The following is a 26,747-nucleotide window of genomic DNA, read 5'->3' as shown; positions in this document are numbered from 1 at the left end:
TTGTCAGGTCCTCCTGACCAGCATGTCCAGGACGGGAGCTCAGGACCCCAGGCAGAGCAGATGTGCCAGGCCAGCACAGGGAGCATGGGTGGTGGTGGCAGGTCAGGCGTGCAGTGGGCGGGTCAGGGTGCTTGCTGTCAGTGGGTGAGTCTGCACATCGGCCAGCAGTGGTCCAGGCCTGGGCTGGACCGCACAGTCCAGGTGACATGCAGGGATGGAGCAGGGGGTGATTCTGAGAAGGGTTTTGGAGGCTAGGCAGGAGTTTTCTCAGGACTAGTGGGGCTAATGGAAGCTGTGGCAGGCTGTATCCCACAGCAGTGTCATGGCTTAAAGACAAAGGAGGAGCCATTGCTGGGGTGGGGAGGGGAAGGGTGGGAAAGGGTCCTGCTGGGGAAGTGTGGACTGGCTCGCCGAGTAGTACATCCTTTCTGGGAGGCAGGACTCAGGACATGAAGGGGTTGGCATCACAGAAACGTTACTCCTGGGACAGAGCAGGTCGGGGTGAGGGGGCAGCCTGCAGAGATGGCTAGAGCTGGGAGCCCTAACTGGTGTGGGTCAGGGGATGAGGAGTTGAGGGCTCCGCTGGGCTTCTGCTCAGTATGTGGGCCCCAGTGCACCAGCTCAAAGGAGGCACCTGTGTGCAGTTTGATAAGGAGCCAATGCTGCAGTGGGGCCACTCCTGCTAGGAGGAGGCAGTGTGGCCGTGCTGGGGGATGGCTGGGGCGTCTGCAGGTGAGCACTGCAGAAGTCACCTGTGTCCGGGTGTGGACCAGGCACAGGAGGGGCTGCCGGCCTCCCATGGAGGGTGGGAGGGCCAGGAGGTGGCCCCAGGCAGGGGAGGGAAGAGGGACAGGGCCGCCTTTGACCGGAGGGGTTTGGGTGCACAGTGCAGGGCTGGAAGGCAAGGCTGGGGCGACAGTTTAAAGAGTGAGCTGGAAACTGGGGACAGCAAGAAGGAGGGGGTCACCCGACTAGGGGCGGATTTGGGTGAGGGGCTGCAGGGCCTGTGGTCATGTCCTGGGGAGCAGGTGGGAGCCAGAGGCTGTACCCCCTGTGCGGAGTTCACATTAACAGGAGACAGGTCTGTCTGTGGAAGGGTCCTGACAGGTCTGGGCCCCTAGGTCTGCGGGAGGCACTGTTCGAGCACCACAGCACGGCCTGGAGAGGACAGGTCGGTGTGTGTGTGGGGGGGTGTTTCCAGGTGGTCTCGATTGTTGTGAGTTAAAGTATGTGCTTCCCAAAAGATATGCCTCTGTCCTAAACTCCCCGTCCCTGTACCTGGGAATGTGACCTTATTTAGAAACAAGTCTTTGCAGGGAATTACCTGGTGGACCAGTGGTTAGGACTCCACGCTTTCACTGCCATGGGCCTGGGTTCAATCCCTGGTTGGGGAACTAAGATCCTGCAAGCTGTGCGGTGCTGCCAAAAAAAAAGAAAAGTCTCTGCAGATGTAATTAAGGTAAAATGAGGCCATTAGGATGGGCCCTAATTTGATATGACCGGTGTCCTTACAAGAAGGAAATTTGGACACAGAAACACAGGGGAGGGAAGACCACATGAGGACAGAGGCAGAGGTGGGGCTGGTGTGTCCACAAGCCACGGAACGCCAAGGATTGCCAGCAGAAGAGGCAGGAGGGAGGGTCCCTGGAGCCTCAGCGGGAGCCCAGCCCTGTGCACCTTGACCTCAGCCTCTGGCCTCAGAGTGGATTTGCATGAGAGGAATTGTGTTGCTTGAGGCCGCCTGGTGTGTGGTGCTTGGTTTTGGCGCCTCCTGGACACAAATGGCCCTGCGTGCTTTTAGATGTCAGGAGGAGGCTTCCTGGGGAGCAGGAGGCACTTGCTGCAAAGAAGCGTTGAGAAGCAGGGCCGGGAGGGGGCACCCACAGAGGGGAGTGGAGGCCCCAGGAGGAAAGGGGGACTGTGCAGGCCAGAGGCGGGTGCTGCCCCCACGGTCCCAGCCCCGCTGTCTCCCTGAGGCAATCTTGTCAGTCTTTTCTTCCTGTCACCACTCTTGCATCAGGCCACCTTCCAGTCACCTCCATCCTTGGATGTGGTCATCGGGTGCGTCACGTGAAACTGTTGGCGGGGCTGGTCCAGCTGTGCAGGCGCTATTGTCACAGTTGGGGCAGCGCTGTGAGCAGCGCTTCATGTCTTCCTGCCGCTCCCCCAGGACTGAGGAGCTTGGGGTGCTGCCAGCCCAGGGCCTGCATCGATGTCCACAGCGCCCGGTGTCACAGGCTCAGCCCCTTTGGCCTCCTCACACCCCAGAGCAGAGGTGGAAAATCCAGGGGCCCTGGCCCGGTTGCCACCCTATGTGTTCACCAGCCCTTCAGATAGTTCTTCCTGCAGTGCGGTACAGTCGGGGGATCCCTCTGGGCCGAGGGAGCCTGTGCCCCATTCCGTGCTCCTGGCTGTCGTTGCCAGTGGGGCCAGGACCAGGTCATGTGTGCAGGTGGCGGGGATGAAACAGGGAAGGAAACAGACGCGGGGACCCCTTGTCCGCCTTCCCGGGTGCGCATGGTAGCCTCGCCCTGGGGCAGAAACTGCACTGGGACCCCAGTGGGCCGCTAAGCACTGGCATCGGGTGGCAGCCCTCCCCGTGGTTGGCTCAGTGGTCCCCATGGGGCCCAGGCAGGGAAGGGATGGGGCTGCCCATTGGGCTGAACCCCAAGTCTGCTCTGCATGTGTCTGGCTCCCGACTCCTCAGAAGTCACACGTCTCCTGCCCCGTTTTTCCCCCTGAGTGTGGTAGAGGGTCTTTCATTTGAAAGGCAGCAGCCCTCTCCCTGGGCGTGGGTCTCTCTGTTCCAGAGGCACGGTCTCATCCCCTCGCCCTCTTTTTTTTTTTAATAAATTTATTTGTTTATTTATTTATTTTTGGCTGCATTGGGTCTTCGTTGCTGCCGTGGGCTTTCTCTAGTTGTGGCGAGCAGGGGCTTCTCATTGTGGTGGCTTCTCTTGTTGCAGAGCATGGGCTCTAGGCGCATGGGCTTCAGTAGTTGTGGCTCGCGGGCTCTAGAGCACAGGCTCAGTAGTTGTGGTGCATGGGCTTAGTTGCTCTGCGGCATGTGGGATCTTCCCGGACCAGGGATTGAACCCGTGTCCCCTGCATTGGCAGGTGGATTCTTAACCACTGTGCCACCAGGGAATCCCTACCTTGCCCTCTTGACTCTTGGATCAAATGCAGCCACCCCAGCCTCCCGGCTCCTCCTTCCTTTGCTCCTGGGGGTCTGGCTGAGTCCCAGGAGGTGGGGGGGCGTAGTCAGAGCTGAGCTTCCTCCTCTCTGGGATGGGTCTGACTTGATGCTGCTCGTTGGGTTGGACACTGTCCAGGGACTCTGACATTTGGCACCAGGCACCTGGGGGCGGGGCAGAGGTGGGAGGCTGACCCAGAGCAGGCAGTTCTGACGAGGGTCCCCGTGGTCCACCCCTGGGCTGGGGGCATTGAGTGCTTTTGTGGCCTCTTGAAATGGGACTTGGTGCATCTGACCAGGCGTCACGGGGCACTGAGGGGCCCTGCGGCCAGCAGGGGGCACGGGACTGGGCCACACAGGAGAGGCCCGCCTGCCTCCTGGAAGGGGTGCTTTGGGAGAGCAGACCCCAGAGGCGGGTTGGGGAGAAAGGTTCTGAGGTGGCAGAGCTCCTGTGTGCTGTGCCTTCGATGTCACCACGGTTTGCTGCGGACCTGCCTGTGACTTTGTGCTGGGGAGGTCTCTCTGGCCCCACGCTGTGTCCCAGGAGCTCCTGCAGCCCCTCCCCTCGGTTCCCAGGCCACACCTTCCCTGAGTCGACCCTCTGGGGCTGTGGGAACTTTGGGGGTTGGCAGGCCTGACCTCAGCCACCCCAAGACAGCTTCCTGCTTGGTGTCAGGTCCCCAGGGTACAGGACCCCAGGAGGGAGTGTCAGGTGGGGTCAGCGCCAAGGGGGCCATGTTCCATTCCCCTGTCCCTTTAACAGACAGGCCTGGGGGGCACCGAGGGCCACAGCAGAACACCCAGCTCAGTGCCCCAGGGGAGAACGGATGTGGGTCTCTGCTGTGACCCGGCTGAGGAGGTCAGCGCAGGTGCCACCTGAGTCGTCCGTGAGCTGCTTTCCCCTGGACGTCGCTGTCCTGGAATTTTCTTTACTAGTCAAGCATGTTTATTTGGTCAGTTTTACCAAATGATTAGGAGTTGAGTCAGTGAGATGAGGGCTGTGTTGCTGAGGCTAGTAGATTGGCCCCAAGCCCAGACTGGTCCCCTCCGCCACGAGAGCCTGGCTTTCCCCCGCGATGACGCCGGTTCTGTTCTGCAGGATCCTCTTTAGACCTTCACCTCGGCGACATCACCCTCGTGCCCCCAGATAAGGACCTGGAGGAGCACGACAGCCGTGACCTCGGACCCACAGGTAGTGCCTGCACCCGGTGCTTTCCGGGGCCTTCTGTTGTGGCTCTAAGGTGGGAGAGGTCCTGTCTCCCTCCCTGCCGCCCCCACCCTGAGGTCCCTGCAGAGGTGGGGGTCAGGCCTTCGTGTCCCTTCTCAGATGTTTAACCACTGCATTGGCATGAAGACAAATGTGTTAACATTAGGTACTGAATCATTCTGTTTGACCTAAAAGTTTATCTTTTTTCTTCTGTTATTTTTTTAAAGATTTATTTATTATTTATTCAATTAATTTATTTTTGGCTGTGTCGGGTCTTAGTTGAGGCATGCGGGATATTTCATTGTGGCGCACAGGCTTCTCTCTAGTTGTGGCATGTGGGTTTTCTCTCTCTAGTTGTGGTGCATGGGCTCTGTAGTTTGCGGCACGGAGGGTCTCTAGTTGAGGCGCCCGGGCTCAGTAATTGTGGCACGAGGGCTTAGTTGCCCTGAGGCATGTGGGATCTTAGTCCCCTGACCAGGGATCCAACCCGCGTCTCCTTCATTGTAAGGTAGATTCTTTACCACTGGACCACCAGGGAAATCCCTCTTCTATTATTAAAATAAACCATTTCTGGGGGGCCCAAAAAGTACTGGGACCACCATGCCCATGGACAGGTCGGCTGGGCAGGGCCTAGTGGGTGTCTGAGCAGTGAGGGGTGCAGCCACACCTCCCTGGGTGGGGGTCCCCCCAGCGCTCCCACCCCCGGTGTCCACCCGCTCCATCAGCTCGGAGCGGTGCTGGGGGATTCCTGGGGCAGAGGATCTCGCTCCGCCCCTCGCTAACCTGGCCCCTCCGCCCCACGCAGGTCAGCGGTCGCTGGGGGGCTCGGCGCCCGTGGCCATCCCAGGCTGCCTGCCCCGCTCCCCGTCCCTGCAGTCCTCGTCGTCCCTGTCCGCCTCCCCACTCGGCTCCTTCTCCCAGTCCCTGTCGGGGCCACTCGTCTCCTCAGCCATGACGCCCCCCCAGCAGCCGCCAGCCCTCAAGTCGGAGCCCCGAGCGCTGGGCCCCCCAGCCCCGTCCTACAACTCCTTCGGTGAGCGGGGCTCTTGGGGCTCCAGGTGCGGGAGGCGGCCACAGTGCGGCCCATCCCATCCCCGGTGTCTGCTGCTCGGCGGAAGGTGCCCTGGGCAGGGGGCCTGGGGTTTGCACCTGAACCTCTGTGGGGGTGTCAGTGTGCCTGGGACCCCGAGCCGCTCTCGTGACACCACCACGGCGAGACCTGCCTCACCCGCAGGCTGCGGGGGTGTGACATCGCCAGAGACCAAGCTCAGAACCAGACGGATTTGCAAAAACAGGAAACTTGATTTAAATTTCTTTCCTTGAAAAATGTTATCTTATGCGATCTGTTTTGTTTTAAAAGAGTTGATATTTTAAAGTATCTATTTTAATTTCTAATGACACATGTATGTCAATGGATGTCACCCATGCAAACAAAAACCCTTTGGGGTCCTCCAGATTCTAAGTGCGTAAAGGGTTCTGGGATGAGAGTCTGAGCACTGCTGCCCCCACGATGCAGCCACAGAAACGGATTTGTTTCCTTTGCTGGTGGAGAGATCCGGGTCCCCAGAGCTTGCCGGGGAGATGCTTGTGAGGTCCCAGCACAAGCAGGCTGACATCCGGCTCCTCCACACCCAGGCTTGAATGGCGTCCCCGGCAGCATCTGGGACTTTGTCTCTGGCAGCTTCTCTCCCAGCCCGTCCCCCATCCTGAATGCTGGCCCCACGGCCTCTTCAGGCGCGAGTCCAAACAGTGCCGAGCTGGCCCGGGTCAGGCGGCAGCTGGACGAGGCCAAGAGGAAGATCCGGCAGTGGGAGGAGTCCTGGCAACAGGTGAAGCAGGTGAGCGTGGGGAGGGGCTGCTGCGCAGGTGAGAGGGGCGCGTGTGGCGGCTGCTGGCCCCATCACTGCAGCCCCTGGGTTTCAGGCCTGTGACGCGTGGCAGCGGGAGGCCAAGGAGGCCAAGGAGCGGGCGCTCGCGGCCGACAGCGCCCGGCAGCTGGCGCTGCAGAAGAAGGAGGAGGTGGAGGCCCAGTTCCGACGGCTGCAGGAGGAGCTGGAGGGCCGGGGCTTGGCCTCCGCGCTCCCTGGCCTGCGCGGCTGCGGCGACATCGGCGCCATCCCCCTGCCGAAGCTGCATTCGCTGCAGAGTCAGCTGCGCCTCGATTTGGAAGCAGTGGATGGGGTGAGTCCGGGTCTCGTTTTCAAGGCACTGGAGGGGGTGCATGGAGGTGGTGGGGAGCCGGCCGAGCAGCTTCCGTCCACTCCCACCTCTCCTCTTGGCGGCTGTGCCCTCGTGGACAGGGGCCACATCACCTCATGCGGCTGGAGCTCTGGTGTTGTCTGGGGCACCTCCCTGGGTCGCCCTCCAGGGTCCCTGGTCACCCCCTTGCCTGATGTAGTGTGAAAGCCGCTGCCCTCAGCTTACTGGGAAAATCCTTCCACACCTGGGCATTTTGTTAGAACCTGGGGCATTGGGAAGGCTCCACAGCCCTGCCTCTCACACACCGTCCCCCCAACCCCGGCTCATGGACCAGGCCCCTGGGATGCACACCTCTCATCCGTCTCCAAGGCGCCACCATCCAGGTTTTGGCTGCTGTCGTCCGGAGGATGGGTCCCAAGTCGGGGTCCATCCTGACCCGGCCCCTCCGTGTGGCCACCTGCCTGGCTACCCTTCCCACACCATGTGGTGGCTCTGGCCCTGGGAGCCCGTCCCCACCCAAGGGTCTCTTGGTGAAGCCTCTCCCACCCCATCTTTTCGTTCCTGGGTGGCCCCCAGCAGGGGAGTCCACCCCACCCTGACCCTGGGCCCAGCCTGGGTGGGGGCGGGGTACCCCCTGACTGCGTCTCCCCCGCAGGTGATCTTCCAGCTGCGAGCGAAGCAGTGCGGGGTGTGCGGGGAGCGGGCCCGCAGCGCTGTCCTGCGGCCCTGCCAGCATCGTGTGCTCTGCGAGCCGTGTGCGGCCAGCGCACCCGAGTGCCCCTACTGCGCGGGCCAGCCCCTGCCCTGGTGACGGCCGCCTTGTCGCCCGCCTCCTGGTGCCACCGACGTCGGGACCCCAGCCCCAAACAGACCACCCACGGTCTCGTACTCTCCTCACAGACCCTGAAGGCCCCATGGGGCTCGGCGGGCAGGGTGACTCTGCGGGGTTTGTGGTCCTGATGCCACTGTGACCGGATCCTGGGAGTTCACGTCCCGAGAAGCACTTTGTAGACGGAAGAGTTTAGGCAGACGTTCCGAGTTGCTATAAGCTGCTTTGAGGTTCATGTTTTTAATATGCGGTAATATGAAGCTTTATACGTGTACTGTGAACAGAGTATTTCCTATCGGTCTATTGTTAATCCATAGTACGGTAAACACATTAGGTTTCGTATCTGAAATTAGTACTTATGAAGTGAGCATTTATCTAGTAGTGAGAAATGCCTAGGATTTTTACAGTTTCCAAATTAAGTGCAAACTAATAGTATTTATAGCAGAGTGATTATTGAGAGACACATATACATGTAGATGTTTTTAATTTTATGAAGGGAACTCATTTCCTGAACACGTGCACATTAACTGGAGCGTCAGTGACAGCGCCCCGCGCCTGCGGCCTCCCGCTCAAGTGCCTGCGCCTAGGAAAGCCAAGGAGCTGCGTGCTGTCCTTTCTCCCCTGGACTTGGTCAGCGCGGTGACAGTGAGCAGGGCAGTGGGGTGGGGGACCCGACGGGGCGGGCGTCACACTGACTGTGCAGAGCCGTGTGGTGCTCCCCCTTCCCAGAGCTTGCTGGCGGGCGTCCTGTCTGGAGCCTCTCTCCACCCATGTGGGAGACCCTAGCCAGCCTCCAGGGCGACACTGCACCGGATCTGTTTGTCCAGGTGTTATGTTCCAGGGACCATGGGGTTGGGGAGGACCCGGCCGCCGTGCGGGGGCGGGGTGGCAGAAAGGCTGCTGGGAACGGGTCAGATTTTAGTGCCGGCTTTAGTCTGTTCTGTCTGCATTGGGTCACTTTCCCTAGGAATCTGGGAGGAAGTAAAACCTGTCTGTAGTTGATCCAGACTTTGCTCGTGGCAGATCCAGATTGGCATGAGAATCTTCCCAGAGTCTGCCGCCAGGCGTGGAGCAGGGGCTGGGCCCTGGCCCGGAAGGGACGGGATGCCCCCTGCTTGGGGCTGTGCCAAAGACTTTATATAGCATTTTTTAAGTGCAAGGTGACTAGGTAAAAATTTTTATCAGTGACCAAATTAGAATGTATTTACTATAGTGAGAAGTTTAAGACCTTTTTTTTTAACATAAGACAAACTGATAGGAAAGCTGTCATTTTTTAAGGTGGGTCCATGGCATCGTGCAGCTCGCCCGCTGCTAAAGGTAACTATATGACTTGGTTGTAGTAAATCTACTTTGTTTCTAATTATACTGATAATGATTAGCTCTTAGAAATTACGTATATTTTGTGCTACTGTTATCACTGTTTAAAATTTTTTATTTTATTAATATTTATGCACTTGTTTCCCATTTCAGGCCTTTGGGCTTTTGGGGGGAAAACAGGACAATGTTTGTTATTGACATCTAGCCTAGATATTTTCAAATTATAAACAAGAACAATTAAGCTTTAGGTGTATTTATAAGCTATTCCGGTCAGTTCTTTCTGTGGGGTTCGGGGGGGTGGAGGCGCCCCCTCCCAGGCACTCGCTGGCTCTGAGGACAGGTGTGCGGTGGGAAGACCAAAGAACCACCCAGAGTGGAGCTCCTGGGGCTACCTCGGGGCCCTCCCACCCCTGCTGCCTGGCTGCGGTGGCCCTGGTTTTCTGAGGGGGCCACCCATGCTGGGCTCGGCCAGGCTCGGCATCTCAGGGTGTCACCGCCCCGCACTTGGGTGATGAAGGGGGGCGCTGGGTGTAGCAGCTGAAGCTGCGTGGTGCTCGGCGAGGCCGTTCTTGTTGCCGAATCTGTCAGCTCCTGAGTGTTCAGTATTAGCGGTGATGTTACATTGTCACACCATTTGTGTAACTGTGGTCAGCAGAAGACCACGACTCAGTGTGGATGCTTCATGTGGATTAATTTATGGAAGCCCCAATCTGTATGTCTGTTTTGAGTATTTAGAGGAGAATGTTATTGGAATGGAATTTTCTTAACCCAGAAGGTAGTATTTATAATGCATAATCATTTACGTGTAGTGAACTGTTTAAAGTTAACACTTGTTCAAATTTTTTTACACTATAGCATTTATGCAATGGTTTACAGAATTCATGGAATTATTTTTATCAGTAGGGAAATTAATTAAAACTTTGAATCTTTATTTTGTCTGCATCTTTGCGCACAACCCCGAGAGCCTGCTGGCACAGAAGGAACAGAGGAAGGTGTCCTCTGGCTGAGACCTGTCGCCCTGCTCCTCCTGCCCCAGATCACAGGGTGTTCCCACGCAGTCCAGGGTCGCCTCGTAGCAGCTCTGCTGTCTTGTCCGTGGGTGTCCTGGGACCCAAGTGCTCAGAGCTGGAAGTTTCTGCCAAAACACCAGGCAGCAGGAGGTCAGGACCTGACCTGCAGGGCGGCAGGTCCCAAGGTGGGCTCAGCCCCAACCCCCGGGCACAGCTGACCTGCAGGCTTAACGTAGGGGAGGCTGTGCTGGGTCAGTATGCTTTTAAGTCTTTTCATCTCCTTTGACAGGGCTTTATGTGCCTAGAACAGGAGTTGAAAGGGAGCAGTCAGGCCCTTGGTGGGAGGCCAGTCCCAGGCCTGGGAGCACCGTCTGTACCTCGTTACAGCTCTCCAGCGTTTGAAACACCAGGCCCTTGGCACCTCCTTCCTGCTGCACCGATTCACTTTGTTCTGGAGTCTTTAAATAACCAGCATCCTCAAATATCGCCCTGAGCGACTTCTCGTAGCCCTGCAGGTGGAGGACGAGGAGGGAGCACTGCTGCAGCTGCACTGCTCCCCGCCCAGGCGGCGCCCGCCCTGTCGCTCACCTGGGACGTGATCAGCTCATCCACCAGGTCCTGCTCCACCCGGTCCCACCTCTGCTGCAGGGCCATGGGCAGGGCCGGGTACACTGAGAATCCAACAGAAACCAGACTGAGCTGAGCCCCTCTGCCCCCAACGCCCCCCAGTGCCCCCCCACCGGCCCCGGTGCCCACCTAACAAGGAGTGGGGGTGGCAGACGAGGGGCGTCTCGAACGTCAGTGCGTAGACACAGGTGCTTGGCTCAGACACGTGGGCCAACCGGTTGGTTTTGCCACAGGTGAGCTCCACCTGGGGGGAAACCCTGGTGAGTGGGTGGGGGGAGCGGGCCCCAATCCCACCCTCCCGCCCAGCTCACCTTGCTCTGCCGGCTCCGGGAGTGGCAAGAGTCACCGTCCCTCATCCACATGCCCCTGAAGGTGTTGTTGGCGATTTCCCACTCATGCCAGATGCTGGGGAGGAGCAGAGTGGGTGAGGCTGTGGTGGGGGGGACAGTGGACAGGTGGAGCCGCAGCCACCCCCAGCGCCGCTCACCCGAGGATCCCACTGTACGCGTTCCAGCGGAAGGTCTGCTCGTGCTGCGTCACGTTGTGGAACGGGCAGAGCTCGTACTTGTACCTGGGGGCACAGCGCTGTCAGGGGGGGTCCCAGGCCCTGGCCACGCCTACCCCTGCCCTCACTCACGTGGACTCCACCAGGCTGAAGCACTTGCCAGAAAGTCTGGAGAGATGCACGGGCCCTGAAAGGGGAGAGCACGGCCCGCTGAGCGTGGTGCGAAGAGCAGGCGTGCAGAAACCCACAGAACCAGGGCCATTTAGGAAAAGATCCAGTGGTTTAAACTTTAAAACTGGAGCAAAAGAGTTGGAGCAACATCAGCAAAGTACCAGACTAGGAAGCTCCAAGCTCATATCCCTGTGAAAACATCAAGTGAACCCCTACAAACCAGCTGAGCTAACCCAGTTCTGGAAATCAGGCCTACAGCAACCAAGTGAGCACCACGCAGCAAAGCCACCACCCCAGCGTGGTCGTGAGGAGCAGGCTGACCTCATCTGCAACATCCCAGCCTAGCTGGGGGCTGCCGGGAGGACTGGTCTCTGTTTTGCCCAACTCAGATCACCAGGCAGGAAAGGGAGCTGCTCATGAAGGCTGCAGGGGGGCAAGGGGTTATGGTTGGACACACACAACAGGACATCCAGGACCTGAGGAGGAGCTGGGGTGAGACTCTTGGAGAACCAAAGACATCCAGGAGCAGCCTGCACACAGCTGCCCCTAGACTCCGAACACACCCAGCCTGGTGGTGAAGGCCGCCCCAGCACGGGGCCAGGCTGCAAAGAAACCGCAGCCTCTTCAAAGGAAAACCCAACAGAACCACCTGGGAGAAGCCCAGACACTGGACTGATAGAAGACTTCAGTTAAACACATGTCTGAAATATGCTTAAGGACCTGGAGGGAAACGCAAAGAACTAAAGTATATCAGGCAAATGACATGTAGGCAGAAAGAAACAGTATCGAAAGGAACCAAAAAAATCTGGAGCTGAAAAATACAACTGAAATAAATCCACAAAAGGGGTTAACAGATTTTGAGCAGAGAAAAGAACCAGTGAAGAGACGGCAGGACACACAGTGGGAGTCCCTGAAGGAGGAGAGGGGCAGAGAGAGTATCTGAGGAAATGACTCTCCCAACTTGACAAAACACATGCATCTACACATCCAAGCAGCTCACTGAACTCCAAGTACAATAAACTCAGAGAGACCCACACCAAGACACAAAAGAAAACTGTCAAAAACCAAGTCCAAAGCAGCAAGAAGTGACTCATCACATCAAGGGATCCTTAATAAGATTATCCGCCCATTTCTCTGCCACACTCCAGAGGCCAGAAAGCTGTGGGATGGAAGAAAAAACTGTCGACTGAGGAGTCTACATCCAGGAAACTATCCTCCAAAAATGAGGGCAAAATCAAGACACTCCCAGATAAACAAAAGCTGAGGGACTTCGTTACCACGAGGCGTGCCCTGGAGGGAGTCCTTCCAGTAAAGGCAAATACACTGGCAAACCCAAAGCAGTATGTGATTCTGACCTGCAAATCTACAGGGTTTAAAAAGATGCATAAAAATAATTACAAATTACATTTAAAGAGGTAATTTCTGAAATCAATAACAAAGTTGGGGGAGGGACAGAGCTGTACAGGAGAAGTCTTTGAATTTATACCAATTTCAGTCACGTACAAATTAGACTTAATGGCTTTATGATTGTATGTAATCCCCTGGCAACCGTAGAGGAAACAGCTACACAGAATAATACACAAAAGTAAAAAGGACGTCAAAACACGTCACTTAGAAGTCAACAAAAAGGAATGGAGGGAATGAGGGACAAAAAAACTATAAGACAAATTTTGCTGTTTTGTTTCCTCTAAATCCTTCCTTATCAATGACTACTTTAAATGTAAACAGATTAAACTCTCCCATTCAAAAGGCACAGATTGGCCAAATGGGTAAAAAAAATGTGATCCAACTATATATACTGTTTGTAAGAGACGCATTTAAAATCAAAGACACAAGCAGGCTGAAAGTGAAAGGATGGAAAAACATATGCAAATAATGAGAGAGCAGGGATGGCCACACTAATATCAGACAAAACAGACTTTCAGGGACTTCCCTGCTGGTCCAGTGGTTAGGAATCCGCCTTCCAATGCAGGGGACGCGAGTTCGATCCCTGGTCAGAGAACTAAGATCCCCCATGCCTCGGGGCAACTAAGCCTGCGTGCCGCAACTACTGAGCCTGTGCACCACAACTAGATAGCTCACGCACCACAACTAGAGAGAGGCCTGCGCTGCAACAAAGAGCCCACTCGCTGCAACAAAAGATCCCGCATGCCGAAATGAAGATCCCTGCCGCAACTGTGGCCTGACAGACCCGATGCAGCCAAAAAAGAAAAAAAAAGATTATCAGTCAAACACTGTTAAAGGAGATAAAGAAAGACATTATTCATTGATAAAAAGGTCCATTCACCAAGATTATAACAATTACAAACATATGGGCACCAAACACCAGAGCTCGAAAACAAAGCAAGCATTGAAAACTGAAGGGAGAAACAGGCAGTTCTACAATCCTTGGACATTCAACACCCCACTTGAAAGGACACAGAGGACCTGAACAACCCTAAAACCACCAGACCTAATCGACATATACAGAATAACCCACCCAACAACAGCAGAAATTACATTTTTTAAGTGTACGTGGAACATTCTCCAGGACACACCATATGTTAGGCCACTTAATAAACTTAAAAAGACTGAAATCATAGTTTCTTTTCTGAACACAATGGAAACCAGAAATCAATAGCAAAAGCAATGTGGGAAATCCACAAACATATGGAAATTAACACAATCTTAAAGAACCAATGGCTCAAAGAATTCACAAGGGAAACTTGTTTTTGTTTCAAAATATTTTCTAAATACAAGGTACCAAAAATTATCAGATAACAGTGAAAGCAATGCTAAGAGGGAAATTAACAGCTGTAAACATATTCAAAACAAGATCTCAAATCAATAACCTAACTTTTACACTTTAAGAAACTAGAAAAAGAAAGCTAGCAAGCTGGACTTCCCTGGCGGTCCAGTGGTTAAGACTCCACACTTCCAATGCAGGGGGTGTGGGTTCAATCCCTGGTTGGGGAACTAAGATCCCACATGCTGCATGGCACAGCAAAAAAAAAAAAACAACAAAAAAACCCCAAAAAACTAGCAAGCAAAAGGAAGAAAATAAAGATTAAAGCAGAGATAAATAAAACAAAGAAAAATCAGTAAAACCAGAAGTTGGTTCTTTGAAAAGATCAACAAAATCAACAAACCTTTAAACTAGATTTACTGTAACAAAAAAGAAGATGGGCTTCCCTGGTGGGGCAGTGGTTAAAAATCTGCCTCCCAATGCAAGAGACATGGGTTCGAGCCCTGGTCCGGGAAGATCCCACATGCTGCGGAGCAACTAAGCCCGTGTGCCACAACTACTGAGCCTGCGCTCTAGAGTCCATGAGCCACAACTACTGAGGCAAGCCTGCGTGCCTAGAGCCCATGCTCTGTGACAAGAGAAGCCACCACAATGAGAAGCCCACACACCACAACGAAGAGTAGCCCCACTTGCTGCAACTATAGAAAGCCCGTGTGCAGCAACAAAGACCCAACATGGCCCAAAATAATTAATTTAAAAAAAATTCAAATTACTAAAATCATAAACAAAAGGAGGGACATTACTACCAATTTTACAGAAATAAAAAGGATTACAAGAAAATACTATGAAAATTGAAGAAGGGGGAACACCTCTTGACTCAGTTCTATGAGGCCAGCATTCCCCTGATACCAAAGCCAAAAAGATACCTGACGAGAAAGGAAAACTACAGACGTCAACATCCCTTGTGAATGTCAGTGCAAAAATCCTGAACAAAATACTGGCAAACTGAAATCAGCAGCACATTAAAAGGATTCTACAGTGTGAAGAAGTGGGGTTTGTTCCTGGAATGTAAGGATGGTTTAAAAAAAAAGTTTTTTTTTAATGTAATACACCCCATTAACAGAATAAAGGGGGGGGGAATTATCATCCAAATTGTTGCAGAAAAAAGCACCTATCAAAATTCAACACTGTTTCATGATGAAAACACTCAACAAAGGAGGATTAGGAGGAAACTTCCTCAACGCAATAAAGGCCATATATGCAAAACCCACAGTGAATATCTTACTGAACGGTGAAAGACTGAAAAAGCTTTCCTCCCAAAAGCGGGAACAACACAAGGAAGCTCTCAGCCCTGCTATTCACTATTCGACATTGTACTGGAGGTTCTAGCCAGAGCAATTAGGCAAAAAAAAGGAAAGGCATCCTAATTAGGAAGGAAGAAGTAAAATTACAATGTGGTGTTTGCAGATGACATGATCATATATATAGAAAATCCTAAAGAGTCCACAGAAATCTATTAGAGCTACTAAATTCAGCAAAGTTGTAGGATACAGAAGTGACACTAAAAACCAGTTGTGTTTCTATACAACAACCCAACAGACAACACAAAAAGGAAATTCAATGAAACAATTCCAGGGATTTCCCTGGTGGTCCAGTGGTTAAGACTCTGCGCTCCCAAGGCAGGGAGCCCAGGTTCGATCCCTGGTCAGGGAACTAGATCCCACATGCCACAATGAAGATCCCACATGCAGCAACAAAGATGGATTCCCAAAGGACCCCAAATAGTCAAAACTATATTGAAATAGAAAAGTTGAAGGACTCACAATTAGTGATTTCAAAGCTTACTTCAAGGGGAATTCCCTGGTGGTCTAGTGGTTAGGACTTGGTGCTCCCACTGCCAGGGTCCCAGGTTTGATCCCTGGTTGAGGAACTAAGATCCCACAAGACGCACAACACCGTCAAAAAAAACAAAACAAAACAAAACAAAACCCAAAAAACCCCACAAAGCTTACTTCAAAGCTACAGTAATTAAACCAGTGCAGTATCAGTAGAAAGACAGACGTGTAGACCAATGAAACAGAACAGAGAGCCCAGAAACAAACCCTTGAATATATGCTCAAAGGATCTGTCAGGGTGCTGAAACCATTCAGTGGGGGAAAGGACAGACTTCTCAACAAATGGAGTCGGGAAGCTGCATGTTCATATGCACAGGAATGAAACTGGACCCTTACCTCACACCATGTACAGAAATTAACTTAAAATGGATCAGAGGCTGAAAGTACAAATCATAAGGGGAAATCTTTGACATTGGCTTTGTGCTTTGGAAATGATTTCTTGGATATGACATCAAAGGCAAAGGCACCAAAAGGAAAACTAGATAAATGGGACTTCAGAATTTAAAACTTTGCAAGGAAGTGTTGAAAGACAACCTACAGAAAGTGAGAAAGTATTTGCAAATCACATTTCTAACAAGGGTAATATCCAGAACATACAAAGAACTCCTATTAACAGCAACAGCAACGCCCCAAACAACCCAATTAAAAAATGGACCAAGGATTACTAGACATTTTTCTGAAGAAGTAAAAAACAAGTAAATACAAATAAAATCCACAATGAGATATCACCTCACATCCATTAGGATGGCTACTATCCAACAACAACAACAACAACAACACAGAAAAGAATAAATGTTGGTGAGGATGTGGAGAAATTGAAACCTTTGTGCACTGTTGGCGGGAATGTAATACGGTGCAGCGCTGTTGAAAACAGTTTGGTGGTTCCTCATAAAGCTTAAATGTAGATTTACAGGATACAGCAAATCGACTCCTGGGTATGTGAACTGAAAGCAGGAACTCAGATGCTGCACACCCATGTTCAGATCAGCATTATTCACAGTAACCAAAAAGTAAAACCAACCCAAGTGTACACTGACAGATGAATAAGCAGAATGTAGTACATATGTGCAATGGAATATTATTCAGCCTTAAAAAGGAAGGAAATCCTGCCACATAAATGAACCTTCAAGATACTCTGCTAAGTGAAATACGCCAGTCACAAAAGGACAAGAATTATATGATTCCACTTACATGAGGTACTTAGTTCATTCGAGCTGCTATAACAAAATACCACTGGGTAATTTTACAACTACAGAAATTTATTTTTCACAGTTCTGTGGGGGTTTGAAGCCCAAGATCAGGGCACCAGCACAGTCGAGTTCTAGTTCACAGAGGGTGCCTTCTCGCTGTGTCTTCACATGGTAGAAGGGCCTAGGGATCTCTGGAGCCTCTTTATATATTATAAGGGCATCAATCCCATTCTTGAGGGCTCCACCCTCAAGACTCAAGCATCTTCCAAAGACCTCAACTCCTAACACCATCATCTTTTTCAGTTATGATTTCAACCTGTGAATTTCAACCTGTGTACACACAGTGACCACAGCAGGGATCTAGAGTCATTAAGTTCACAGAAACAGAAAGTAGAATGTCAGGGGCCAGAGGCTGGGAGGGGTGCGGAGTTGTTTAATGGGGACAGAGGTTCAGTTTGGGAAGATGAAAAAGTTCTGGGGATGATAGAGGTGATGTTTGCCCAACAATATGGATGTGTTTAATGCCTCTTAACTGAACATCTAATAATGGTTAAAATGGTAAATTTTATGTATATTTTACCACAGTAAAAAGAGGGCAATTCATATTTTCTTATATTAGCAAAAAGAAACACCAGAAGACTAAACATAAAATAACAACAAACAGAATCAAGGCAGTATGGGACTTCCCTGGTGGTACAGTAGTTAAGAATCCGCCTGCCAATGCAAGGGCCACAGGTTCGATCCCTAGTCTGGGAAGATCCCACATGCCTCGGAGCAACTAAGCCCATGCACCACAACTACTGAGCCTGCATGCCTAGAGCCCGTGCTTCGCAACAAGAGAAGCCACTGCCATGAGAAGCCCGCGCACCGCAACAAAGAGTAGCCCCCGCTCGCTGCAACTAGAGAAAGCCCACGTGCAGCAGCGAAGACCCAATGCAGCCAGATAAATACATACATATATACATACAAAGAGTCAAGGCAGTATGGCACTGGCATAAAAACAGAGTCCAGAAATAAAGCCACACATATACAGTCAATTAATTTACAACAAAGAAGCCAAGGATATACAATGAGGAAAGGATAGTCTCTTCAATAAACAGTGCTGGTTAAACTGGACCACTATCTTACACCATACACAAAAATTTAAGTTGACTGTAAGACCAGAAACTATGAAACTCCTAGAAGAAAACATAGGTGGTAAGCTCTTTGACATCAGTCTCAGTGATGATTTTCAAAATCTGACTCCCCAAACAAAAGCAAAAATAAACAAACGGGACGATATCAAACTACAAAGGTGTGCACAGCCAAGGAAACCATCAACAAAATGAAAGGCAACCTACTGAATGGGATAAAACATCTAGCAAATCATATACATAAGGGGGTAATATCCAAAATGTGTAAAGAACTCACACAATTCAATAGCAAAAAAACAAACAATCCAATTAAAAAATGGGCAGAGGGTCTGAATAGACATTTTTCCAAAGAAGACAAAGAGATGGCCAACAGGCACATGAAAAGATGCTCAGCATCATTAATCATCAGGGAAATGCAAATCAAAACCACAAAGAGATATCACCTCACACCTGTCGGAACAGCCACTATAAAAAAGACAAATAAGTGTTGGCGAGGATGTGGAGAAAAGGAAAACTTGCACACTGTTGGCAGGAATGGAAATTGGTGCGGCCACTATGGAAAACAGGATGGAGGTTCCCACCAAAATTAAATATAGAACTACCCTATAATCCAGCAATTCCACTTCTGGGTATTTATCCAAAGAAAACAAAATCACTAACTCGGAAAAATATCTCCACCCCCCTGTTCACAGCAGCATTATTTACAATAGTCAAGATATGGAAACTACCTAAGTGTCCACTGATGGATAAAGAAGGTGGGGTACACATATACAACAGAGTATTATTCAGCCATAAAACAAGAAATTGCCATCTGAAACACGGATGGACATTTAGGGCATTATCCTAAGTGAAATATGTCAGAGAAAGACAAATACATTATGATCTCACTTACGTGGAAAACAAAACACCAAGCTTATAGATACAAAGAACAGATCAGTGTTTGCCAGAAGCAGGGGACTGGGGGGGACACAAAGTGAGTGAAAATGGTCAAAAAATATAAACTTCCAGTAATAAATAAGTCCTGAGGATATAATGTACAGCACAGTGACTACAGTTAATAATATTGAATTGCGTATCTGAAAGTTGCTAAGAAAGTAAATCTTTTTTTAAAAATTGAAGTATAGTCGATTTACAATGTTGTGCTAAATTTCTGCTGTACAGCAAAGTGATTCAGTTACACATACTTTTCCATAATGCTTTATCATAGGATATTGAATATAGTTCTCTGTGCTACACAGTTAGGACCTTGTTGTTTATCCATTCTATATATAAAAGCTTACATCTGCTAACCCCAAACTCCCACTCCATTTCTCCCCCAACGCCCCCCCTTAGCAACCACAACTCTGTTCTCTATGTCTGAGTCTGTTTTTGTTGTGTAGATATGTTCATTTGTGTCATATTTAGATTCCACATATAAGTGATATCATATGGTATTTGTCTTTCTCCTTCTGACTTAACTTCACTTAGTATGATAATCTCTAGTTGCATGCACGTTGCTACAAATGGCATTATTTCGTTCTTTTTTTATAGCTGAGTAGTATTCCATTGTATATATGTACCACATCTTAAGAAAGTAAATCTTAAACGTCCTCTCCAAAGAAGACATACAGATGGCCAAGAGGCACATGAAAAGCTGCTCAACATCACTAATTATTAGAGAAACGCAGATCAAAACTACAATGAGGTATCACCTCCCACCGGTTAGAATGGGCATCATCAGAAAATCTACAAATGCTGAAGAGGGTGTGGAGAAAAGGGAACCCTCTTGCACTGTTGGTGGGAATGTAAACTGATACAGCCACTATGGAGAACAGTATGGAGGTTCCTTAAAAAACTAAAAATAGAATTACCATATGACCCAGCAATCTTACTACTGGGCATATACCCAGAGAAAACCATAATTCAAAAAGACACATGCACCCCAATGTTCACTGCAGCACTGTTTACAATAGCCAGGTCATGGAAGCAACCTAAATGTCCATCGACAGACGAATGGATAAAGAAGATGTGGTACATACATACAATGGAACATTACTCAGCCATAAAAAGGAACGAAATTGGGTCATTTGTAGAGACGTGGATGGACCTAGAGACGGTCATAGAGTGAAATAAGTCAAAAAAACAAATATCGTATATTAACGCATATATGTGGAATCTAGAAAAATAGTTACAGATTAACTGGTTTGCAAGGCAAAAATAGAGACACACGGCTTCCCTGGTGGCGCAGTGGATAGGAATCTGCCTGCCAATGCAGGGGACACAGGTTCGATCCCTGGTCCGGGAGGATCCCACATGCCACGGAGCAACTAGGCCCGTGCACCATGACTGCTGAGCCTGCGCTCTGGAGCCCGTGAGCCACAACTACTGAAGCCTGCGTGTCTAGAGCCCGTGCTCTGCAACGGGAGAGGCCACCGCAATGAGGCCACCGCAATGTCGGTCCTGGGTGAGCTCCGCCCATGCACCGCAACGAGGAGTGGCCCCCGCTCGCTGCAGCTGGAGAGGGCCCGCGCACAGCAACAAAGACCCAACACAGCCAAAAATAAATAAATTTTTAAAAAAAAGAGACACACGGGACTTCCCTGGTGGTGCAGTGGTTAAGAATCCGCCTGCCAATGCAGGGGACACGGGTTCAAGCTCTGTTCCGTGAAGATCCCACATGCCACGGAGCAACTAAGTCTGTGTGCCACAACTACTGAGCCTGCGCTCTAGAGCCCGTGCGCCACAACTATGGAGCCTGTGCGCCACAACTACTGAAGCCCGCGCACCTAGAGCCCGTGCTCCACAACAAAGAGAAGCCACTGGAAGGAGAAGCCCACGCACCGCAACAAAGAGTAGCCCCCACTCGCTGCAACTAGAGAAAGCCTGCACACAGCAACGAAGACCCAAGGCAGCCAAAAATAATAAATTAATTAATTAAAAAAAAAAAAAAAAAAGAGACACAGATGTAGAGAACATATGGACACCAAGGGGGGAAGCGGGGGTGGGGTGTGGGCGGTGGTGGTGGGATGAAGTGGGAGATTGGGATTGACATGTATACACTAATATGTATAAAATAGATAAGTAATAAAAACCTGCTGTATAAAAAAAATTTTTTTTTAAATCTTAAACGTCTTCATCACAAGAAGAAAAAAAGTTTTTGTTAACTATGTGGTGTCAGAGAATAACTAGACTTATTCCCATCATTTTGCAAAATATACAAACAGTGAATCATTATGTTGTATACCTGAAACTAATATGTCAATTATACCTTAAAACAAACAAACAAAACAGCAAATGGCCCTGGACAGGGAGCACAAGGTAGGAAGGAGAGCTCGGGGCGTATCTGTCCTAAGGTTTACATGTGAACCACGCAGGCATGCTAATGTGCTCAAAAGTAAAATAAAAGGATGACATTAAAGCCCCTACAGCTGAAATCAAAGCAAACGAACTGAACTATACACAATTAGTAACGTCACTTCACCGGAAGAAGAATCACTCTCAGTGATTTAAGAACAAGTACTGTTAATGAGTTAATAGCAGTAATGCCATATTAGTTTTCAGGCCATTATATAAGTGCTGTAGAATAGAGCAAATGACCATATGACGATACCAGGTATCAGAAGCCACAGCCACTAACATGGGACCAAGTCTCCTACAGATCCCACTGTAGAGAACGTCTGAAGGCCTGAGGCTGTAGAGGGGACTGAGAGGCGGGGCCGGCTTGGAAGAAGAGGGCACTGATTCCTGTGGGTTCCCGCCTGGGGCAGGCAATGGCATAACCCGCCCCAGTCTCTGGCCATAGGATCTGGGACAGAGGGAGCCAACCCAGCAGCTGGAAAGTGTGGGGTGGTATCAAAAAGGATGGCGGGGGTGGAGGGAGGGAAGCCTGCCCGGCTCTCTGGCTGAGCCCTGCATGCATGAACCACCAAGCAGGGGGGTCGGTCCTGGGTGAGCTCCGCCCAGCCAGCTGCCTCAGCACACCACATTCTCCCAAGGGGAGAGCCGGGCCAAGGGTGTATCCAAAAGTATCAGACATACAACAAAGCAGGCAAATGCGACCCACCCCCAAGAGAACAGGCAAACATAGGAGACTGACCCCAACAAACACAGATGATGTTGGAAGTAGAAGAGGATTTTAAAGCAGCTATTGCAACTATGTTCCAGGGTGTAAAGTAAAACATGGTAATAAAGAGATAGGGAATCTCAGCAGATAAATAGAAATTAGAAAAAGAACAGAAACTCCAGAAATGAAAAGAGTCAGAAATAATTAACAATTTAAATCCAGCAGTATATAAAACATATGTATTCACTGTGCCCAAGTGGAGCTTACTCCAAGAACACAGTGTTGGCTCAACATTCAAACACCAATGCTACCCACTATGTAAACAGCCTAAATAAGAAAATCCATCATCCTCTCGATAGGTTTAAAAAAAGCATTTGACAGAACCCAACACCCATTCATGGTAAAAACTCGGCGACCAGGAACAGCAGGGAAGGTCCTCCACCTGCGAAAGGGCTACAAATGCCCCTCTGCAGACCGTGAACTGAAGATGGGAGACCGAGGCCAGGTGGGGGGGACGCCTCTCCCCACTGCTCTCCCGAAATTGGAGGCCCAGCCAGGGTGAAGGCACACAACTGTACTCCAGCTAATAGATGAAGAAACGTTAAACACCACGGGAATGCAATGAACAAAATCCAGAATGTGTGAAACAAGTGACCCAGTCTCCTCAATAAATTGCAAGGAAATGGAGGGCATCTATAGATTCAAGGAAACTGAAGCACACGTGGGTGTGTGTCAAGCACACACAACACACAGACCTTCCATACTGACTCAGACAAACCAACCACCTATTAAAAATTATGAGATTGGGGCTTCCCCGGTGGCGCAGTGGTTGAGAATCCGCCTGCCAATGCAGGGGACATGGGTTCGATCCCTGGTCTGGGAAGATCCCACATGCCGCGGAGCAACTAAGCTCGTGTGCCACAACTACTGAGCCTGTGCTCTAGAGCCCGTGAGCCACAAATACTGAGCCCGCATGCCGCAACTACTGAAGCCCGCGCGCCTAGAGCCCATGCTCCACAACGAGAGAAGACACTGCAATGAGAAGCCCGCGCACCGCAACGAAGAGTAGCCCCCGCTCGCCGCAACTAGAGAAAGCCCGCGCGCAGCAACGAAGACCCAACACAGCCAAAATAAAAAAATTATTTTAAAAAGTTAAAAAAAGAAAATAAAGGGGAAAATAAAAACCCTGTAATACTGCATTTCAATTTAAAACTTAAAATCACATCGGTTTCATCTATTCTTCCAGCACAAATACATCTATGTGTGTGCATGTGTGTGCATGCTTTTTACCTTGAAATAATCATAGACTTATAACTGTAGTACATCACCAAAACTAGGAAATTGACGTTGGCACTATACAACTGACTACAAACCGTACTCGGATTTCAGTTTTTGTATGTGTTCAGCAATATGAAAAAGCCACTGATACATGCAACAACACAGATGAATCCCAAAAACATGATGCTGAGGAAGACTCCAGACGTGGGAGTGTATGCTGACTTCTTCAGCTGAAATCCAAGCACGGATGACACTATTCTAAAGCAATGAAGCCAGAGAGTGATGGGGTGGGGGATTTAAAAGGGACACATAGGAATCGTCTGGGTGGTGGAAATGCTCTCAGTCTTGTTTGGGGGTGGTGATTACATGCATGTGCTCAATTTACAAACTTTATCAAACTGAACATGTCAATTTTACCTCAGTAAAAATAGGGTTTGAGGGACTTCCCTGGTGGCGCAGTGGTTAAGAATCCGCCTGCCAATGGAGGGGACACAGGTTCGATCCCTGGTCCGGGAAGATCCCACATGTCGCAGAGCAACTAAGCCCATGCGCCATAACTACCGAGCCTGCGCCTGCACTCTAGGGCCCACGAGCCACAACTACTGAAGCCCGCGCACCTAGAGCCCGTGCTCCGCAACAAGAGAAGCCACTACAGTGAGAAGCCCACACACCGCAACGAAGAGTAGCCCCCGCTCGCCGCAACTAGAGAAAGCCCACGCAGAGCAACGAAGACCCATCGCAGCCAAAAATAAATAAAATTTAAAAAAATAAAAAAATAGGGTTTGAATCTGAGCCAGAAAGGGATGGGTGGGGGGGATTTAAAAGGGACACGTAGGAATCCTCTGGGTGGTGGAAATGTTCTCAGTCTTGTTTGGGGGTGGTGATTACATTCATGTGCTCAATTTACAAACTTTATCAAACTGAACATGTCAATTATACCTCAATAAAAATAGGGTTTAAATCTGACCCAATAATGATATTCAAAAAGGAGAGAGAAAGAAAGGGGGGGAAAGGGAACACTTCTCTTTACCAGAGACCACCGGCAAACAATAAATGCAGAAGGCATGAGAGAAGCAGAGCTCTGCACTCCTCTACCCAATCAGACTGAACCGGGAGGCCACCGGGGGCAGCACGTCCACTCAGCACCAAAGGAGTGCTCACGGACAGCACGCTGAGGGCAGAGGGAGAAACCTGCCTCCCACCGCTAGACCCTGGCAGCACTCAGCCGCAGTCGACTGCGGCCCTCTGACACGATGCCTACCTACAAAGTATTTGTGCCCAAACTGCTTAACCTGACTGTAATCAAGCTTCCAGGCCATTTACAGAATATACTAGGGAAGGCAGAACAAGCTAATGACCTCATAAACCAGACAGATCTGGTCAAACATCCTGTAAGACAACTGGCCCGGCACATAACCCCTTGACTGATTCCTGTGTGGGGTGGGTCCTGGGACAGCTGTAGAAGGCATTCCTGAGACAACAGGAAAATGTGGATGTGAACTGGTTATATTATAGAATTTCTGCTAACTTGGGGAGTGGGAGATCCATACTGTAAATATTTAGGAATAAAGCGTCATGATGTCTGTAACTGACTTTCAAATGGTTCAGCAAAATGAAAGTTCACTTTTTTCAAAGTGAAAACGAGAAGAAGATAAAGCAAAATGTCAACTCTTGTACTGAGGGGGAGAGTATGCTGCTGTTCACAGCCACATTGCTCCATTTTTCTATTCAATATTTTCACAGTAAAAAGCTGGAATCGAGTTGTTTAGCGTGAAAGCTCACAGCTGTACCCTCTATCTCTGATCTCACCATACCCCTGCGGCCAATACCTCTGGCCCTGGAATCCTTGCTCAAGGCCTTTATTTGGCCACTCCTTTTGCTAGACCCCTCTTCCCCAGATATCCACATCCCTTACTCCTGTTCCCCTTCAACTTTTTTTTTTTTTAAATTTTATTTATTTATTTTTGGCTGTGTTGGGTCTTCATTTCTGTGCGAGGGCTTTCTCTAGTTGCGGCAAGTGGGGACCACTCTTCATCGCGGTGCGCGGGCCTCTCACCATCGCGGCCTCTCTTGTTGCGGAGCACAGGCTCCAGACGCGCAGGCTCAGTAATTGTGGCTCACGGGCCCAGTTGCTCCGTGGCATGTGGGATCTTCCCAGACAAGGGCTTGAACCCGTGTCCCCTGCATTGGCAGGCAGATTCTCAACCACTGCGCCACCAGGGAAGCCCCCCTTCAACTTTTGAACAAAATTTCACTTCTCAGTCTTTTCCTGAACCCATTTAAAACGGCAATCCCCAAAACAACCCCCCCCAAACACTCACTCTTCTCTGCTTTCCATACCTACAGAGTGTTTTTCACCATCAAGCATTCTACATTTTACCTACTTTTTTGTTTATGGCCTACCTACCCCCCCATTAGACTGTCAACTACATGAGGACACTGTATGTTTTGTTCATTTCTACATCCCCAGCACAGACACACTCTGACATGTGGTAGTATTCAAGAAAAAAAGATCTTGGGACTTCCCTCGTGGTGCAGTGGTTAAGAATCTGCCTGCCAATGCAGGGGACACGGGTTCGAGCCCTTGTCCGGGAAGACCCCACATGCCACGGAGCAACTAAGCCTGTGTGCCACAACTACTGAGCCCGCGTGCCACAACTACTGAAGCCCGCACTCCTAGAGCCTGTGCTCCGCAACAAGAGAAGCCACTGCAATGAGAAGCCTGTGCACTGCAACTAACAGTAGACCCCAATCGCCACAACTAGAGAAAGTCCGTGCACAGCAACGAAGACCCAATGCAGCCAAAAAAATTCTTGGATTTTTGTTTGTTATATTTAATACTCATTTAACAACCCAGCAGTTCCACTTCTTAGATCCTGTCTCAGGAAACCACTCACAGAAAGGTAGAAGGAGGCAGTCCCTGGAGGGATGTTCTCCTCAGCAATGTTTCTAGTGACCAAAAACCATAAACAACACTTTGCTAGACAACAAAAGAATGCAGAGCCATCCTATGGAATACTAAACACCAAGTGAAAAGAGTGAAGACCCACATCCACTGTGAAGAAACACCGTGAGCGACAACAGCAAGTGAGCACACCTGTATAGTAGTACTGCTCAAAAAAAGGCAAACATCACAAAAAAAATTTAAACAAACACACACAAAACTACACATTTTTTCTTGTAAAAGCATAAAAAACATTTGGAAAGACAAACACCGAACTGTAACAGAAATCACCTCTAGCGAAAAAAATTAAGGACTATATCCGGGATAACTATTCAACTTGGTACAATCACAGTCTGGAATGTTAGCGCGCACTTAAAAATAATTTTAGAATTATTGACAAACGACAACATGAGCCTCCAGGCCCTAACTTTCAAGGCCCCTCATCCGAGGCTTCCCTCCCTCCCTGGCCCCCCTGGAGCAGG

The 26,747-nt window shown here is 50.1% G+C and overlaps 2 protein-coding genes across 10 annotated transcripts in view; one reads left to right on the top strand and one right to left on the bottom strand.

Annotated features, from left to right (window-relative positions):
- Positions 1 to 9,676, top strand: part of UNKL (unk like zinc finger) — a 45,055-nt gene extending 35,379 nt beyond the window's left edge. For 6 of the 9 annotated variants that reach the window (XM_082430679.1, XM_082430677.1, XM_082430680.1 and 3 more), the window contains 5 exons: positions 4,293 to 4,385; positions 5,206 to 5,433; positions 6,036 to 6,238; positions 6,324 to 6,581; positions 7,255 to 7,553. In XM_082430679.1, the coding sequence (XP_082286805.1) occupies positions 4,293 to 4,385; positions 5,206 to 5,433; positions 6,036 to 6,238; positions 6,324 to 6,581; positions 7,255 to 7,410 (938 nt within the window). In that variant the 3' untranslated portion in view covers positions 7,411 to 7,553. Of the gene's footprint in view, positions 1 to 4,292; positions 4,386 to 5,205; positions 5,434 to 6,035; positions 6,239 to 6,323; positions 6,586 to 7,254; positions 7,703 to 7,924 lie in introns of those variants that run through there. The other 3 variants (XM_082430678.1, XM_082430685.1, XM_082430681.1) reach the window with 3 other exon arrangements.
- Positions 9,654 to 26,747, bottom strand: part of GNPTG (N-acetylglucosamine-1-phosphate transferase subunit gamma) — a 17,663-nt gene continuing 569 nt past the window's right edge. The window contains exons 4-11 of the mRNA XM_082430686.1: positions 11,020 to 11,074; positions 10,870 to 10,953; positions 10,694 to 10,787; positions 10,512 to 10,626; positions 10,344 to 10,426; positions 10,133 to 10,264; positions 9,975 to 10,056; positions 9,654 to 9,880 (exon numbers count right to left, since the gene is read on the bottom strand). Coding sequence (XP_082286812.1) covers positions 9,783 to 9,880; positions 9,975 to 10,056; positions 10,133 to 10,264; positions 10,344 to 10,426; positions 10,512 to 10,626; positions 10,694 to 10,787; positions 10,870 to 10,953; positions 11,020 to 11,074 — 743 coding nt within the window. The 3' untranslated portion in view covers positions 9,654 to 9,782. The remainder of the gene's footprint in view (positions 9,881 to 9,974; positions 10,057 to 10,132; positions 10,265 to 10,343; positions 10,427 to 10,511; positions 10,627 to 10,693; positions 10,788 to 10,869; positions 10,954 to 11,019; positions 11,075 to 26,747) is intronic.

The sequence above is a fragment of the Balaenoptera physalus genome (assembly GCF_965194825.1).
Source record: "Balaenoptera physalus genome assembly, chromosome: 16".
In the NCBI taxonomy this organism is placed as follows: Eukaryota; Metazoa; Chordata; class Mammalia; order Artiodactyla; family Balaenopteridae; genus Balaenoptera; species Balaenoptera physalus.
This window is presented reverse-complemented; position numbering and strand designations above follow the sequence as displayed.